Source organism: Argiope bruennichi, chromosome 5 (genome assembly GCF_947563725.1).
Source record: "Argiope bruennichi chromosome 5, qqArgBrue1.1, whole genome shotgun sequence".
Classification (NCBI taxonomy): domain Eukaryota; kingdom Metazoa; phylum Arthropoda; class Arachnida; order Araneae; family Araneidae; genus Argiope; species Argiope bruennichi.
In genome coordinates this window covers 58,190,192-58,209,537 of record NC_079155.1, presented here as the reverse complement: position 1 = coordinate 58,209,537, position 19,346 = coordinate 58,190,192, and the positions used below count along the sequence as shown (strand labels likewise).

At 28.3% G+C, this 19,346-nt stretch overlaps 1 protein-coding gene across 1 annotated transcript in view; it reads left to right on the top strand.

Annotated features, from left to right (window-relative positions):
- Positions 1 to 19,346, top strand: part of LOC129969330 (uncharacterized) — a 117,875-nt gene that overhangs the window by 74,216 nt on the left and 24,313 nt on the right. The window contains exon 3 of the mRNA XM_056083858.1: positions 16,858 to 17,172. Within this exon, the coding sequence (XP_055939833.1) occupies positions 16,858 to 17,172 (315 nt within the window). The remainder of the gene's footprint in view (positions 1 to 16,857; positions 17,173 to 19,346) is intronic.

The window sequence follows — 19,346 nt, the reverse complement described above, 5'->3', positions numbered from 1 at the left end:
TTATCAGAATAAATTTGTACAAAATCGTGCAAATCCTTAAGATTTATTAATGATTATGAGCCTGAATAAATACAACGAAGAGGCAGCTTTTATTATCCTTTTTTAAAGTTTTTTTTTATTGTGATTTGACAATCAGAGTAAACAGTTTCATTTAGCTTAGTAGACAAAATTTTGGACAATGTGAACAATTTTATTCTCATTTCTTTCTAAACTTTCCTTACTATTTTTTTTTTTAAATTGAAAACTGATAACTAAACATGTTTCCATATAAAATATATAATTGATATGATTATCTTCAAAATAATTATGCGGATATTGAAAAAGTTTCTCTCATGATCACTAATTATATAAAATTTACATATTAATCTGAGCAGAGATATAATTTGTAATATTTCATATATAATTTTTACTTTATGATTTATTTTTATTTTGCTTATGTTTCCTTTATAGTACTAATTTTACAAAGCATTTAAACTTTTGTAATTTAAATTATTTTAAAAATTAAATAAGTTTAAAAGAAAAAAATCAATTCAGATAATTAATATTAGCACTTTTTTTGATAATTTTTATTAGGATATTCGGTTTTATTATTGTAGTTAATCTCCTCATATAAAATTTTAGAAATTCTAGTAGAATATTATGTTACTCAATTTCGTTCTTTTGGGGCAAAGTATCCTAAAGACATTTTCAAATGTCTATAAAAATTGAAAAGAAATGTTATATTTGATGCTGGGAGGCAACTTTTAAAACCGAAGATTCTATTTTATCTATATTCTAGCAATCTGAAATTGTTAACTGACAATTTCATGACATTTTCTATGCCTGTGGCACTGAATTCTGAAAGAACATTTGAAAGAAATCTGAGTTGCCGAATCCTGAAGTGAGATAATATTCCTATTTAAGTAAACATTAGGAAAATCAAAGACATAATAGCAACTCAAAATTTATACGTCTAATTTTTATCCCTTTTATTAATTTAAAGTTTTATGTTCTAAAAGTAAAAGTTGTCATTCAATTTTCGCTGTATATGAAGATATTATACTATTTTGGTAATTTATAATTTACTTATTAATTAAAAATGCAATAATGGTTTTCAAAGCTATTCTTGTGATAACTTAAAGCCATTTTTGGAAATTGTGGCCTCTAACTTCATTGTGCAGTCTATAATAATGCCAAAACGATTTTCAGACATTCGAAGATTCTAGATATGCTTCTGATTTCTGCAACAGTGATTACAATCAATGGTATGAGATCATTCATTGTTTTTATAGTCATAGTATAAACAAATAATTTAAGGAAGCTCCATAACATAAAAATCACACTGATTAAGATGCTGCGAATACGTAGGCCAACCAATACGACTCGTATCTCCCACTTCTCCTCCTAGGATATGAAACGCTGATGTAATTAAAGGGGGAAAAGATCGTGCTTGAGCACCATGCATGCATAAGCCACATACTTCTTCGCACTAGGATCCGCACATTTTGAGTAATTTCCGAGAACACATGGTGCAGGAAACATTTTGCTCTATTCAGGCTGTTGAACAGAGATTGTGGTGAATTGCATATAAGCCAGTAACAGCGCTTCTACCCGAACAGCTGTTTTGGCATAATCGGGTCGTTACTGGACTGCTAACCAAAGGTCCCAGGTTCTATCCTCACGCGTCCCTCACCTCTTCAAGAAAATCACCGATCACCTGAAGAGATAATAACCCATGATCCCACAGCATTCTTTGAGATCTGTTGAGATTTCCACCTTATACTAGCTTGAGCATTATCCTTCTCCCATATGTACGATATGTGCGTTGCCAACTAATTCTTGATTGTCATGCATTTTCTGTGATTTTTGATTCCCCAATGTGGTCTACTACAACCTATTCCATAGATAATTTTCTCCTTCTCAATGTCTACTAAAAGCCCTCTCAGTTTGTTGATCCATTAACAAAAATTTGTAAATAAAATATGCGCTTTTCTAAAGTTTTGCATCTCTGAACGTGTTCCGATCAATATTGGGGTTAACTTACAGTAGTATCAAGAGAAAGCGTTAAAAGAATAAAATGAAGTGAAATAAGAAAATCAAATGTAATATGCAGTCCTATTTTTTAACCTTTTCTAGGACCATTGGAAGTATGCTTCCTACCAAATTCATCAATCTTTTTTATGAAATTATGTAGGTTGGTATAAGTTCTGACAAATTTTTCAATAAGATAGAACTTTGATTCTTCAATTCCTAATTTCACATAAAATGGCATGTCTTGATATGTTACTTAGTTATTAATTAAACAAATTAATAAATTAATCAAAATAAATTTATCTTATAAGCTTAATTAATCACTTTTCTTAAATCAATATTGATCCTAAAAGTATTTTAATATGAAATGAAGAAAGGAAAGGCAAAAAAATTGCCTTTTTAAGGCTTTAAAAGAACCTGCCAAATTTATGAATTATTTGCATTCAGAATATTAGGGCTGCGTCTGAGCAGACAGAAAATAAATAAAAGCCTAAAGAACATTGGATTGTTTTTTTTTAATCTTGCAATTTGAATTATCCGATAAAAGATTTTTTTAGTCTATTTTAACGATCTGACTATTTGTAGATTTTATCTGAACTTCGAAGCATTCTATCAGTTAGCATATTCCGTGCGTGCATACGTGAGGGATCGAAAACTTCAATAGTCACGCAAGCAAATACTATTTGTTCCTCAGAGAATTGTTAGAGATGAATATTTTTCCAGGCGAAGATCCTGACGTGTCCTTCGGGGAATACATTTGTTTCGAACCATTTCAGTATGTATTTGCTTTTCATTTGAAGGCATTCTATGAAACACATTTCTTTCACGTAAAGCAAACACGTTGTTTTGCTTTTTGTCCATTCTAAGCTTTTAGTTTTGCTTTTGAATCTAAGTTCAATTCTTTTCTTCTTTTGAAGTGTTGCATTATTTAAAATAACAATGGCAATCATAGACCAATGACTGTTATTGTTGACAGCTTGCCTAGATAATTATGTGAGACACAGATGTAAAGCGCAACATTATACATTTTCTGCCATAAAAGGGTTGAATCTTTAAGTAGTAGAATGGTCATCGAAAAAAGTAATGAAAGTTGGTGCATATATTTATAATTAAATGCTTGCAATTCCAAATGTCCATAATCATTCTTCATTTGCTATCATTTTCTTTTGCGTGAATAGCTCAATATAAGCAATTACTTTCATCTTGTTTACAATTAGCACATTTCTGAGCAAATTTATATTATATATTTAAAAAGTACTGAGAAATCACTGAAAAAATTAACCTGCATTCGAGTTTCTAGTCTGATACATCACAAAATGATAATTCTTTAGAATTGCTTCATTTATTTACAAACTATTTATTGAATAAATTTCATAATAATGTGCAGTAATATCGTGCACATGCAAATAATAATTCATAATTTTAGAACAAATGCTGCTACGAAATTAATAAATATTATTCCTATTAATATAGTTTAAGATATTTTGAAAAAAAATTATTAATTTGCAGAAAACATTTTACAAATAATAAACTGATGTTAATAAAAATCTTGTATTTTTAATTTTAATGTACTGTAATTTTTTTATGAGATTACGCATTACGAAGCTATTGAGAAAGAATTTAAAATTATTGGTTAATTTCTAGATAAAATTTTAGTTAACATTTTGAGAATCCTTCCATACTGAATATCATCATGCCATAAATGTATATCCAGCAAATTTACCAAGGCTAAGTTCAACGATCTGCATCTGCGGAGCATTTTCCACATTTACAGTCAAGGTTGATTGCTTGGTACAATTTACAGGAAAATTGCCTATTTGCAAGCATTATCATGATTTCATGGCAGTGGCGGTAGTTTTTTTTCCCACATATTATAGTATTTCTAGGCATGCCTATATACCAAGAACTTAAAGTATGGTCTCTTGAATCGGTCTAAATGGTATTGTACCAACTAAGTTTCATTTGATAGATGATAACAATCTATTCGTATCTAAAAACAATTTATATTTATCTTTGCACCAATTTAGTTTTAATAAATTGAATAGATAGATAGTACAAAGATTTTTAATAAACATATGAATTAAATTTCCATTTAGAATTATTTAATAACAGTTACATTTTTCGTACCGAACTAATTAAAACTAAATTAATTAATTATTATTAGAACTAAAACCGAAACTATTATCTAGTCCTGTTTTCTTCTTTCAGGTGTCTAGAATCATATCATATCTGATATGGTGGGTCTTTCAAATTTTGCTTAATACGCCAAACATTCAATGATTGTGTGATCTTTAAGAAAGCAGAGGAAGTTTTGGTTGCAGCGAAATAATATAAATCATATTGTTAATGCCCGTTTTAAATCTCAATTTTGCAATGCGTTAACCTTTTGAAGTATTTTTTTTTTTTTTTTTTTTTTTTTTTTTTTATGTTCGTAACATGACAGAGTACAAACTTCTTCAGCTTCACTTGTGAAATTCCAAAAGTTTGGTAATGTTTCATCTCACATTTTTCAACATAATTGATTTAAATTGCATTGACTTAAACGGAAACTAGCATCATAAAAAATGCATCTAGCATTTTGTACCAGTGCGGCTACCCTTAATCAGAATGTCTTTCATTTTATCACATTGGATATGCATTATTAATTTATTTGTTATAATGAGTTTAATTTAAAGTGTTAACTCCTTGTTTAAAGACTTTTAAACACTTTATTCTTAGTAAATAACATGGATTCTAAATTTTAAAAAAATGTTTAAAAGGCTTTAGAAGCAAAGGTTGAAACATAATAAATTGAAAATTAAAAATATATATTTTCTGACGCCCGATTTTTATAAAGTAATTATTATAATAAAATACGGATCTTATTTCTTATTTTAGTATATCATTTATGTATATAAAATATTTAATAAATAATATTATAAAAAATGTAGTATAATTATATTTTAATTAATATGCCAAACCTTGCGAAGTTACACTCACAGAGATTAAGACTTTTCAGTAAACATTGACTTCCGAATGAAAAACTGTACTATTCAGAAAATAAAAACGAAATAGATATTTACCTTTTCTTGTGTAACAGCTGAAATACATAATAAAGAGTTCCAAAGCATTTTTTTTCATTCGGACTTATTTTTAATTGTGAGCTGTACACTGTGAATATATCAGCTAGTAGACAAAAGTTTTAGGTTTTGTCTATGATATTATCCCTTTTCCAGTTTTTGACCATAATAAAGTTTTTTTTTTCTGAATTTTGAACTGCATTTGCAGCATTATAATTTACGCCAGAAATCTGATACACCAAAATATATTTAAAAAAAATTTAAAGTACGACGGTATTCAACAAATTGCGGATATGGAATCTGTAGCTGAAAAGCGAAACTAAGGCGTAAGAGTTTAATTTATTTTAATTAAATTAAAGCCTCGTTTGAAGGCAACACTAATAATGTTTTGGGAAGGGTCTAGTATTTTCAACCCCTGTCATATGACAAGAGAATATCCGAGATTGCACCAGCTCCCAAATTTTCTCACCGCACTAACCAGAGTATCATCTTTATCGTGCATCACTCCCGAATTCATGATGGATAATTAGAAGAGTTGGGTTTCGAACCTGGAACTTTGAGATCTTAAAACCAATGCGTTACTAATAGATCACCATGGCTTTCGGCGTCAGACGGAAATTCAGTAATAGTGTATGTCTTAGGACCGATGACTGTCATTTAAATCGAAATTCTCCTAATGACATAAAATTAAAAAAAGCAGTAAAAAAAAAAAAAAAACATTGTGAAATACTGACAGAGCTGATAAATATTTCAGTAAGCCAGCTTTTTCTATCTGATAGTAAACTATATTATATAGCGTTTGTGAAAAATTAAACACACGTAATTGCAAAAACATGAACCTAAAATTGGTACAAAGTTATAAGGACTGGGCTTTCAATTAATATTAACAACTGTTAATTATAGTCAATTGATTAAATATGCAACCAAAATTAAAAGAGTACAAAAATAAGAAAATTGAAAAACAATAAATTAAATATTTAACTGCGCGATCATCAACATGATATGCAAAATCTCTTCTTTAGACATCTGTATTTTTTTCACGTGGAAACATTTTATGAAATTCAGCTTTACGCCTTTTGTAAGTTATAATAAACCTACCTTAAAAATATAAATATATAAAACCATCTTATGTCTTATGTTTCTATGTAATTCTGATATTTTAGATGGAAAGTAGAGCAATACATAATTTATTAATCTAACAACCTTCAATTTACTAAGGATTTGCTAGAGAAACAAGGAAAAAAAAAGATTGCTCATTGTATCGAATAATCTCAAACATCGTAATGAACATTATATTTTACTCATTCTAGTTCAACAAGACATTCCAGTGAAAATCTACAACACGTAATAGGCGGATTCATTAAAAATGTAGCGCAAGTGGAAAATGAAATGGACACGTATAGAACTAAACGAGGCGGAACAATCGCTTAATGGAATCACATTTGGGCAATTGGTCGACATCCGGGACACCTGATCCAAAGCAGCATTACTGAATAGTGTAATAGAATCCACTCATTTATTTCTGCTGTTTAGTTTGGGTGCGTTAATTTTTCAAAGGGATTTACGTAACGACTCTTTCATTGGTCAGGACGCGCCTATGGCCCATTTGTGTCGCCTTTTCCAAGGATGGCCAATGAGCTTCAATTAAATTGAGTTCATTTTTCTTCACTCGCCCTTCCCCGAACAGCTATCAATTATCGGAAGCTGTTATTCCGTTGTTCGGGTGGGACCGACGGGTTAAATTCCACGTGTTACCATGAAAAGTAAGAGGACGATTAGCCAGCGGCACTTAGCGAACATTCTGTGAACGAGAGTGGAATATGATTGGAGAGAGAGCGCTTAGGGATGTCCCTTTCTGTGTAGGAAATTAAATTGGACGTGATGGATTGCCACTGGACCTAGTTGGAAAGGGTAGGAGTCATTCAATGCTATCTTCGTCCTTCAACTTGTATTCTGCCTATCGTGAACTTTGAACAGAAGGTATAATGGTAATACCCATCAATCCCTCGTTTACAAAACAAATTGATAAATGGTAGTAAGGGAGAGAATTTCTTGTTTTATTTGACATTCATTTTAGAATTTGGAAATTTCAGTTTTTTTTTTAGTTGACTTACATTCTTTATCGTTCATATTTCAAATAAATTTTATGAAATAAATTCTTGGACGGTAATCATTAATATAAACTTAAAAAAAATGCTAAAATTGTAGAGTAGATTAAATTTATTTCCACTGTGGTTTCAGTTGCATGAAACTAGTTTAAAAGCTATATTTCGGAAACTGATATATTGTTTTCTGTTATATTATGAAAGTTAATGTCCCAAATTTCAGTTTAACGGCATAAAGTTATAATTCATAAAATAACCATTTTAGATGAAGGAAATATATATTCAAAAATAAAATTTTGAAGCATCTGGAGTATTTTTTTATATTGCTTTAGTGTAATTTATTGTAAATTTGACTTTTCTGTTTCTAGCTTCAGTTTTATTAGATTTTTAAAGTACAAAGGTTATTTTTTAATATCCATGCCGATTCAACTTGCACAAATGGCTTCACAAGACTCTCCGGGAAGAAAAAAAAATCAGAAGTGCTGGGCCCATGAAAGAGATGGAAATTAAACAATAATATATATATATATATATATATATATATATATATATATATTCAAAAAATGAAATTAGGATGCGCATAAAAAGAAGAAAATGAATTATGCCTATATAACACTAATGAGCAAAGATATTTTAATTTTAGATTATTAGAAGAAATTTAGATATTTAGAAGATTTATTAAAGATACTGAAATTACTAGATATTAATTAAGTTGCTAAAAAAATGTTATTTATTACGTTTATTTTAGTACAATTGACCAAATATCATTCTAAAGAAGATCTCTGACATCTCGTTCAAAGATATTTAATAAAATAGTGGTTTGGATTTCTTCATTATATAGATCCAAAGATGAGCCACTTAAGAAACACCAGCAAGATGAACCACCACCAGCAAGCACCAGCTGTAAAGTGGTGGTAAGCACCGGCAAGATAAACCACCCTATTTTCTAGAGCAAAAGGTCCACAACTTTCTGTTACTTCGAAAAAAATTAGCTGAAATCTGCAGTATCATACATAACTTCAACGAGCAATTCACTATTCAAGCACATGCCTGTCAAATATTTTTGAATAATATTAAATTCATTGTCAATATAAATTCAAGGTCTTCATCCCCCGATTCAAATCCTTACTGCCTTGAACTTTGAATCCGTTGGTAAACATACAAGGTGCCAGGATAATATCTTTTTTATTTTTAATATTTGTAATTAGATCATAATTGAATTTTATGTAATTAACTATTCCATTACCAACATTCACAGATAATTTTGGATTTAATATAAAGTGTCTCAAAATTTAAATTTTTAAGTTTTTTTTAGAATATTTTTTTAAAAATTTTATATATATTTTTATATACACAAATTTTTCTATGTTTCTATCCAACTACCTCATAATATTATTCTAAAAATTGTTATGGTTGTGTTTCTGCTACTATTATTTATTTTTTTATTCTTAGACAAATCAAGAACACAGTTTGATTTTTTTACACATGGTTTGAGAACTTCTTTGCAGTCGTATTTTAACGTTTTATACTTTTATTTAAGAATTGTAACGTTCATATTTTCTTCAAAATCATCTTGCATAAATTCCTCATTGAATATGTTGGAAACAAGAATAGATTTGTACAAAATTTAACGAAGCATTAAGAAAATATTATTTTTAACATGGTGTTAAGAATTCCTTTAATACTTCAAAATAAAATTAAAATACATTAGCATTTATCTTTTTTTATTTTAAGAGCAATCAAGTTTAAAGCGTTAGAGCGTCATTGTTTATCTAAAAAAACATTGAATGAAGGAGACGTAAATGTAAGAATAGTCAAAAAATTCCTCTCACAACGAAGAAAAATAATTCAATCAAGCCACTCATTTAGTAATTAAGTGCAAATTCTAGTTAATTTAATTATAGAATCATTAAAAGTCTGAAACAACGGCTTCAAATAGGTTATTAATTAACAACGATAGTCAAAAACATTTAAGGTAAGACAGAGGGAGATGTTAAGCATCAGTTGTCTTATTTTCTAATTATCTACAACAATGTCACAAAAGGTCATTTAATTTTTTTAAAACACTTAAACTATGAACTTCTTTGTACGTTGTAATCATTCATGGCTGGACTTTAGTTGAATATTTAGTTTAAACAAATTGAAGTTTTCTAATTATCAGTGTACTCCTTTTTACTAACTTGTTTCCTAATTTTTCTTCCAACTACAGTTTTCGTAATTAAAATATTACATAGATAATTTTTTACTTTAGACATTTTCTTGAACCTTCCATGTTCTGCATTAACTATATTTTTCACTAAGAGAGTTCTGCTCCTTTGTTGACTGAAGTTCATTATCACATAATAGATTAATTTAATTAAATTTTGATTCGACATGAGTGAAGTCACTGAGTTGTGAATTTAAGAAATTATCTTATTTAGGTATAATTATTCTTTTACTTTTTCGTAAACGTATGTTTATTAAGTTTCCAGCTATTCGTGTTATTGCTGTACTTTAGTATATCATTATAAGCAAGTGAAAAAAAAGTTAATTCGACTTAATTGAGATTATAAAAACTATTGAAAATAATCAAATTCAAACATTACATTAGACATTTTAAGCAGACATGAAGATGGGACTACCTCTATATGTGGTGCTAAGGTTGATTTTCCTCTCTCTATTTTCGCTATCTGCAGTATCATGATTTTTAGAAAGTAAGACTCTTGTATCTGGGATCAATTTACATCAAGTTTAGTCCAGTCAACTTAAGCTTACATTGCCTATTAACAATAATTTAGGAACGATTAATTTTTTAATGAAAAATTATAATTAAATGAAAAGTAATTCATATTATAAGTTGGTCTTTCACCTAATAATTCTCATTTCTGGTTTGCTTATAATTATCCGATTTTGTACAATGTCCAGCCAACTTTAGCTTTGACTATCTATAAACAGTAGATTTGGAATATTTAATTTTAAAAAAGAAACTTTAAAATTAAATGCAAAATAGATTTAAGTATGGTATAAATTGGTATACTTTTTTTGTATCCAGATGCGATGTTGAGAAGACAATAATATCAACTGTGTGTCTACAAGGTTTTTAAAGAAAGATTCAGCTTTGGAAGTATTGAAAGCAACCGTTGTCGACTAACTTCATTTCTCACTTTATATCTTGTCTTTTTTCATAAGTATTATTTTGCAAACATTTTTTTTTTTATATTTTCACTTGGTAGGATCACTTGGATTTTAAATTTAAGTGCAGTAAAAATCAATTTTAAGTTCCGTAAAAAAATTAAAAGCCATACTCTAGATTCCTTTTCGCCACAATCTCTTGTTCATCGATGTCATTTTGCATTTATGCTATTCTAAATTACTTATTCTCTAACGAAAATGATCTTATATTGTGGTACCCACCATCATATTAAAATTTGCCCCTCTGAAACTTCTGAAGAACTATTAAATTCCTAATTACTAGTTGTAGAAATTTATTTATTTCATTTTGTGAATAATCGTAAAATTAACATCAAACATTTTATGATAATTTTCTTTTTCATCTCCAACACATACAGTTTATAACTTCAGGGCCATCATTTTCACGTTCATTTTCTGTCTTTGTCCTTGGAATGTTATATAAACTGAAAAAGATTACGACAAGACCTCTTATATCAAATCGGTTTTGCATGATATAGAATAACGAACTCCTTACATAACGAGCTAAACAAAATGTTAAAAAAATGACTCGTTTAAATAGCGAACGAAGTTCCGCAGTAATGGCGAGGACATACCTTGATGTAACACGTTGGAGTAGCTTGTATTAATCTGAGTTGAGTACTTGTTTGAAGAGAACCTTTAAATTTACATGGGAGTAATTTTGACCGGGTAGCATTGACGAACGCGATTCCAAGGGGTTTGCCTTAGTGATTGTGGAGACTTAATTTGTAAAATTTTGTGTCTGCCCCGGATTATTAATCTAGAGGGTGGTAATAACGACATCGATAAGCTTTTGGAAACACATTGTTAGAATTTTTGAAGAATTTAAGGAGCTGTTTTCTGTGTCACAGAAAAAGCTGCGGAGGATATTTGGTCAGGAAAGGAAAGTATATCAGACGCAACATAATAGCAACTTTCCAATAAAATAAGGGATATGTTGAGAGAGTGGGAAATTATCGCTTCTTATGTTAAGAAACATTTTCCGGATTAGTCAGTAGCTATGCACGCTAAAATTCCATTTAACGATAATATTGGGCCCCATTTTAGCCAATTTTTGGAAGTGTAACCAGAATCAAACGTTTTATACAAATTTCTTGTAAAAGAACATGCATTATAAATAATAAAGTGCTTTTATATAAATTTGATTGAATATTTGTTTAAAATGGTACGCATAATCCTATGTTGCATGGATTCCCACGAGGAAAAGTTATTTCGCTTAGTGAGTGTTTTACATTACGAGAATATTCAGGAATGAACTATGCTTATGTTCCACTGCGTTTGTGCTTCATGGAACAAGGAATGACATTAAGCATTTCTAACATGTGATAATACCCATTGCATGTATTCAAATTTACAAACAACTCACTTAATTATATTACAATTATTATATAATTATATTACAACTAGATTACAATTACCTAATTATTCTGATGTAAATCGCAAATCCTCAAATATTTTTTTAAACTTCTAAGAGAAATATAACTAAAAAAAACTGTGTATCACAAAAATATACAATTCATGACAAGACCTGAATAATGAGCAACATGGCATTTCTATTGAGAATTAGTGAGTATAACTTGAAATAGTTCAACTATTACTACGAGATGGCATCCTATTATGAGATAAATATTAATGTTCCAAGGTATATTATATCCAAGATAAGACAGCACCTTCCATACTATAGTAAAATTTAATCAATGGATTTCTAACTTTATTATTATAAATGGATTTCTAACTTCTTTATATATTATATTTTTTCCTTAGAGAATAGTAAATATCCCTACGAACCTCAATTATAATTATTTGAAACCTATTAAAAATTACGAAGTTATTTTTTTTTTCTGATTTATTTATCAAATCCTTACATAATCACTGCTTTCATTGTAAAGAACTCGAGAAATCTGAGTTGGCTTATGCCTCTCACAATTCCAAAATCTGCTATCGATGATGCATTATATATTTATCTTGGATGGGCGTTATTCAGCAACTCACCTATTCAAGATACTGGGAAATATGAATATGGAAATATCTATGCAATGGAATGGATAGTGGAATTTTTTGCATCTGAGGCCCACGTATAAGTATTGTATACGTAATGCATCTGAAGAACAGTATTTTTATCTAGTGCTCTATTCAAATATCAAATCAATTAATTAGTAAATATAATATTCTTGGTTGTTGCATTACCGAATTTTTTTTAAAAAAAGTTGTCACTTAATGGTTGTTTTGGAAATCAATTCCTTTAAGTCATATCAAAGATCTGAACAAGGCTTGGGCTTGCATAAAGATGTTGAAAATATATATGATCCCCAAACTGGAGTTTGTAAACTTCTGATTTGTAAAATGCATTTAAAAAACAATTAAGAAATAATTGTTTTAAATAACAATTCAACATACTTTTGAAGTATCAATTGACATTTCGAATAAAATATTTTATTTTTAATTTTAAGAAACCGAAATATTCTTCAATTATTTTTCACTTATTGAAGTTTCAGTATAAAATTTTACTTAAAAGTAGTTAAATTCCTTATTTTCTGTTAACCTTAATTGTTCATCATAAAGCGATAAGAACTAAGCGTTTTTTGTTCAAGTGAGCCAGAAAGAAAAAGCCCCGTTTGACGTTTTCTGAATTTCGAGAAAGAGAAGTAACTATAAGGCTATTTAGCAAAGTCTCACGATCTTACGTCTAAGACATGGGCGTGGTTAATTACTACAGACCATGCCCTTTCCGACAAAAAGTAGTTAGTTGAATGTTAACCACTTGAGGATGGGAGAGGGGCACCGTTAAGGCGATATAAATGTTATATCATTTTAAATGCTACACTTACGAAGAAATTCGTGTTACTGTTGTTTTAGCAACTGTAAAGTGATTTGAAATTTGAGATTCTGGACGCTCTCAATGTAAAAAAATATATATTGCTGTCCATCTTGCAACTCCTTTGCGAAAAAATCTCTTCTTCCGAATGTCGAATAATTTTTTTTTTCATGAAGACAAAAAGAAATGTTTTATAATAAATTACGTATTTCTGAATTGTAGAAATGCTTCATAAAAAAATACATACTTCTAAAAATGTAGAAATATTTCTTAATAAATTATCTACTTCTAAAAATGTAGAATAAAATAGAATAATAAAGAAATGTAGAATAAAAGTATTCTAAAATATTTAAATTTAAAAGGCAATAAAATTATTCAGCTGATCTTGATGGTCTATAATACTGCCTGGTTGTGAGTATAGAAATAACATCATTCTATCTAATATTTAAATCTGAAGTTAGCGTTGAAAGAAAATCTTATTTTGGCCCATCTTGCGATCATAAAAAAAAAAAAAAAAAAAAATCTTCCACAAATGAAGAAATGTATCTCCCATGTATATAACAAAATTTTTTCAGGAGGAAATAAAACTTTGAAAATAGAATATATTAGATTTTAAATAGAATATATAGAATATAGAACATATTAGATTTTTAATAGAATATATAGAATATAGAACATATTAGATTTTTAATAGAATATATTAGATTAGGAAATAGAATAATTTAGATTTTTAAAATAGAAAAATGATACGGATATGATTTGGTCGTGATGGTGAAGTTTTCTTATTAAATTGAATTAACACATACTTCAGACTTGCTTACATAGACGTTCTAGAGTGTATACGAACGTGTAATGTATTTTGGTGTCGTTGGTCAAATGGCGACTCATTTGTTAGAAAAAAAAATCTGGTTCGATAAAACGCTTATTAGATATCATTCTTCTCGTAGATTCATGATTCAAAATTACAAGATACATCCCAAATGGAATCAAAACTGTCTAAGACTTGAAATATAACCATATCAAGTTTATACACTTGAAAACAACTAGTTAAGAGACTGAAGTAGGTGGTTTAAAAAATAATTTAAAAATGAATAAGAAGAATAATATGAATACGAAATCGTTAGTACTTGAGAGAATAATAATTTAAACATATAATACTAAGATACCTTTATTAATTTCATAGATTAATTCCATAGACATAATAACGATTAAAGACAGACTAAAGTAATTTTCAAAACTTCTATAATATGCACTGAAGTGAAGTAAAATTGCTATTATGAAATAGCTCCAAGCTTGTTGTTTCAGAAAATAAATGCTCATTAAAATTTATTTAACATTTTCCTAATTGAAATGAATTTTAATTCAATTATTTACTACCAGAAAATAATTTTCAAAATTTATTTTAATAAAATTCTTGTTGATGGGGAAAAATAAGCAACTGTCTAGGGGCTCCAGAGTTTGAGATTATTTGCGGGATTTTAAGAATAATTTAATGTTGCATTTTCATTTAATTTAAAAGAGTATACATTTTAATTTATTAAAGTAACATGAAGTGGCCTTTAAGTTCTTGAAGTTATTCTAACATTGTTTTTTACTGATAATATATTGCAAGATTTATATGAAGTTTTATTATGGAATTCTAAAATCCTATGTTTTTTTATGGTATAAAAACGATTTCTTATTTAATTAAATATATTTAAATTATATTAAAATGCTTGTTATTATTTTTACTAGTTTTTCAAATAACCTTTATATTTACAACTTGAACTTTCATAGCCAAGCTAAGAAAAGCTAAGCTTGAAACTAATTTTCATGAAAGTGATCATATATAAAATAATTTACTAGTTTTTCAGCTTTTGCTTCCTGGAGCAATTATAAAAGAAATCTTAAGGGAAATCAAGAAAAAAAAAAAGGATTTTTGAAAGTGAGAAGGAGAGAGAAAAGGGCACACGACATGAGTTTCTCAAAAGCTGAATATCTTTATTTATCCCTACATATAGATAAAATATTATAGAACCATTAAATAAATTCCGCATTCTCATTTTTAGCTCTAGCTGGAATTTGCAATAACTATTAAGCTTTTTCTAATATTAAAAAATATTTATTTTAGGCTAAGAAAATTATAGCTAATCGACGTAACACTTATAACGATATTAGTTAAAATTTAATAAATAAGGGTAAAATCAGAGAATTGCTATTGATGAAAGTAGGATCGAAATTAGAGATAATATTATGATTTTCTTTCCTCTTCACCTAATTTTTATTATTTGGATATTCTTAATTGTTTTTACGCTTCATTAACATTATATATTTTAATGACAAAATAAGACATTTTATTTTTTATTCATTAATTGTTAAAATTAAAAATATGTTTAATGATTTTTAACAGAAAATTATTCTTATTTTTCTTGTTGGACCATATCAGGTCTCAAAGAAATATTTGTTATTTAATACAACTGAACAATAAATTGCTAAACCGTTCCTTTATTCCAAATTTGTGCATTCATAATAAATTAATATTGTTAACTCAATGTTATGTATTAATAATAACTGTAATGTAATAATATAATGTTTTGTAAAAATTCTTTAAATATCTTTATTTTTCTACATTTTGTCATATTTATTTCTTATTAATATAATCAATTTTCAGCTGAATATTTTAAAAAAAGTGTTAAATATATTATATGTTTCACTATTTTGTGTATTATCTTGTTGGTTGTTACTCTATTATTAAAAAAATATTCGTAAGATGAGATGTAGAAACATATGCGTGTATCTAAGAAGTCATCAGAAATAAACACTTGTTGTGTGTTGTATTATTTGTATTCATTATGGATTTTAAATAAACAAGTGATTTCAGTAAGGTTCTAAGGAAAATTTATTTTGAAATTAAATATTTCTATTGAAATTCTCCAATTTTTTTTTTTTTTTTTTTTTTTTTTTTTTTTTTTGTTTTAGTGTATGTAAGCATTTAGTTTTTGTGTATCAACTGCAAAGAACGTTCTTAAGAAATCTGTAAACTTTTATATCAAAAAAACAAGGGTGCTTTTGTGGTTTCGTTGACATTTTCTAAACATAATACTGAATTCGTATAGTTTTAAGAACTCGCGCATCTTAAAGGTATGTAGATTAATAAAATAATAAACTCTTGAAAATACAAATCATGATTTATATTTATAATGTGTGAAATTTGGAATAAATAATAATTAAAACAATCTTATACATTAGAGATACTGTAGAATTTTACTTAGAATAGATTACTGTAGAATTTTACTTAGAATAGATTACTGTAGAATAGATTTAAATTAGTTCTTTATACTGTTGCAACCCGAAATTTCATTTATATTATTACGATTCTGTGAAAATGAACACATTAGCTGTGAACCGATTTGCAATGTTTTAAATAATGTGGAATAATTCTTGAAATATAGTATAGTTAAATTATCTTTTTAATTATATAGAATAGTTACCTTCCCTTGTATAGTATGCTAAAATTGAACAATATTCGCAACATTGTTCTATATGGTTGATTTTTGTATATAATATAATATTGCACAACTGGCTGTGTAAGTGGGTTGTCGCGCATTATGAACTCTGATCTTATTTTAAGTTTATTCAAATATTATAAATTAACTCAAACTTTGACGAACAATTATATAAATAAAATTTCTTTTTGTAGTTCCTGCTCATGAATTCGAATTAGGCTACTTGGAAACCAACTACAACTCCGTCAATGTGTCCTGCGAAACATTGGGCGTGTTCCCCTTCCCCAACATGAGACTGTACTTGCGGCCATCCAGCGGGAGCCCACCTCAGGCCGTGACCGACGTCAAGACCCGCAGTGTCCGACGACCTTCTGGTTCATACGACGTGCTTTTGCATCGGACGTTTATGATCAATGAGCTGTCGTCGAAAGGTGCTACGGTTTTTGAGTGTATACTAGAGCTGCCAGGAACAAATTACTTCCAGTCAAAGAGGATAGCATACTTTCCTGGTACAGTATTATTGTTTTTATATATTCTTATCATTCCGTCACCATCAGAAAGTCAATTGAAGTTATTAGCATACATTTAGAGCATTTTAAATAGACACCTATTGTATTACTTCAATACATCAAAGTCATAATGACCTTCAATTGCAATTTCCAAAGATGGAACATTTATTTTTGTTTTATAACAGCGTTTTCATTGAAAATACCAATTGACATTAATTCACTGGAAATTGCTACCCCGTGGATAGCATTTAGCGCAATTTATAGCATTTTCTCTGAAATACATTAGCAGAGTATTTAAAAAAAACTTATTAAGAAATACTTTAATAATCTGAATATTGCCTTGAGACTGCTGTTCTAAATTATATACAAAGGAATTTTTAATCAAATAGAAATGTTCGGTGTGGTATAATAGACCCATCGGGAAGACATAAATTGTGCAGTAAAAGACTCATGATAACTATGCATTTGAAGTAAACAAGTTAATGAGTTAAACAAGCATTTACAATTACAAATGTTAAAAGCATTTGAGCAATTATGTTCATTTCTTTGAAAAAATAAATTATCCAGTCATTTAATTGAACATATCATTGTAAAATGCAAGAAAACATTTAAGTTTCATTTCAAGCCAAGCATGAATCAATATGTCATCACAAATTTGGGAAGCTCAAATTAGTCATTTGGAGGCTTCGAATATTGCAACGCTATTGCAATTCCGTTAATATGATTAACCGAGATATTGCCGAGGCAATGACATTTTAAATGCTTGTGAATTAATCTGTATATGAAATTTCGCAACTAAAATTTATATCCAGGAATTATTTATGGTATTTCTACAGAGGCAGAATTTTAGCTCAATAGTGCACAACACTGAGACCTCCAATGAATTGTGGCGCCTATATCTTTTCTTTGTTTCGAAATAATCAATTTGAAAATAAGGATGTTCCAATATGAACAGCAATTATAAGCCATCATTAATTTGCCTTTGGTAGGTTTTTCTTGTTTCTGATTGTGTTTTTTTTAGTTTATCTTTTCTTCACAGAGTTTGTTAATATTATAATTGAATTTTGAATTAAGAACAAAGAGAAATCCCCGATCTTCTCTGAAAACTATGAATTTTTCCGGAGATACACTGACGATTTTTTTTCTCTTCATAGTTTGTTAGATTTTCTAGCCTCTTTCATCTGTCTGTGATATTACATACACTTATTTTCTTTCATTGGTAATAAAACTATCAACCCTTGTAATCTCTCTAGACCTTTTGTGAGTAATTTATATTTGTTCTTATTCATAGGCAATAAAACCATCTTTTATCTAAGTCTCTTGAGACTGCCTGTAGGTAACTTGTCTTCATTCATTAGTAATAAATCTATGGATATATTCGGTCCCTTTAGAACGCTATATATTGTTCTATCATAAGTTATAAGCTTAACCATCAAGCACGCATCTTGTTACACCAAACAACTATGGAAAAAGACTTTAAGGCGATCAGAGACTCAACAGATAAAAATAAAGGATGGGTAATTCCAATGGCTGATATGTATAGAGGATGAAACGAAAAAAAAACTTAATGGAATCAACATTTATCCATATAATCTATTTAACCCTTTATTTACCGAATTAATTTACCATCAATTTTTCAAATTTATTTTTAAATTATTATTAAAATTTTCGTACAGAATAAACTCAAGAAGAAGAAGATATTTTTTAATTAATTAAAATAATTGATTTAATTAAATGAATTATAAGATATTGAAAATTTTTGTTGATATCTGCTGTTTTATATTTGAAATACGTTCTTCGAATTCTTTCAAATACCGTTAGAAAAATAGTCATATTATAAAGATAACAGGATTTAAACGGCATTCTTCACTATCGTCCTTAAATAAAATGTTGAATGATGATAGTGGAAATAATTATAATATCTAGAAAAATACTAATATTCTTCGAAATGTTCTTCAAATTAGATCTTATTCCTTAAAAGCTGTTATTATTGTTATTTTACCTATACAGTCAATAAGTAATAGAAGAATCCCATAATGAACTGTTGCAATTATGTTATAATTAATCTTAAATAATGATTTATAAGTGTAATTAGCTAAATTAGGTTACAAAATTGCTGAAAAAATAGAGGGAATTCTCAATTAATATTATACGCATCATTACTGTGAAATACA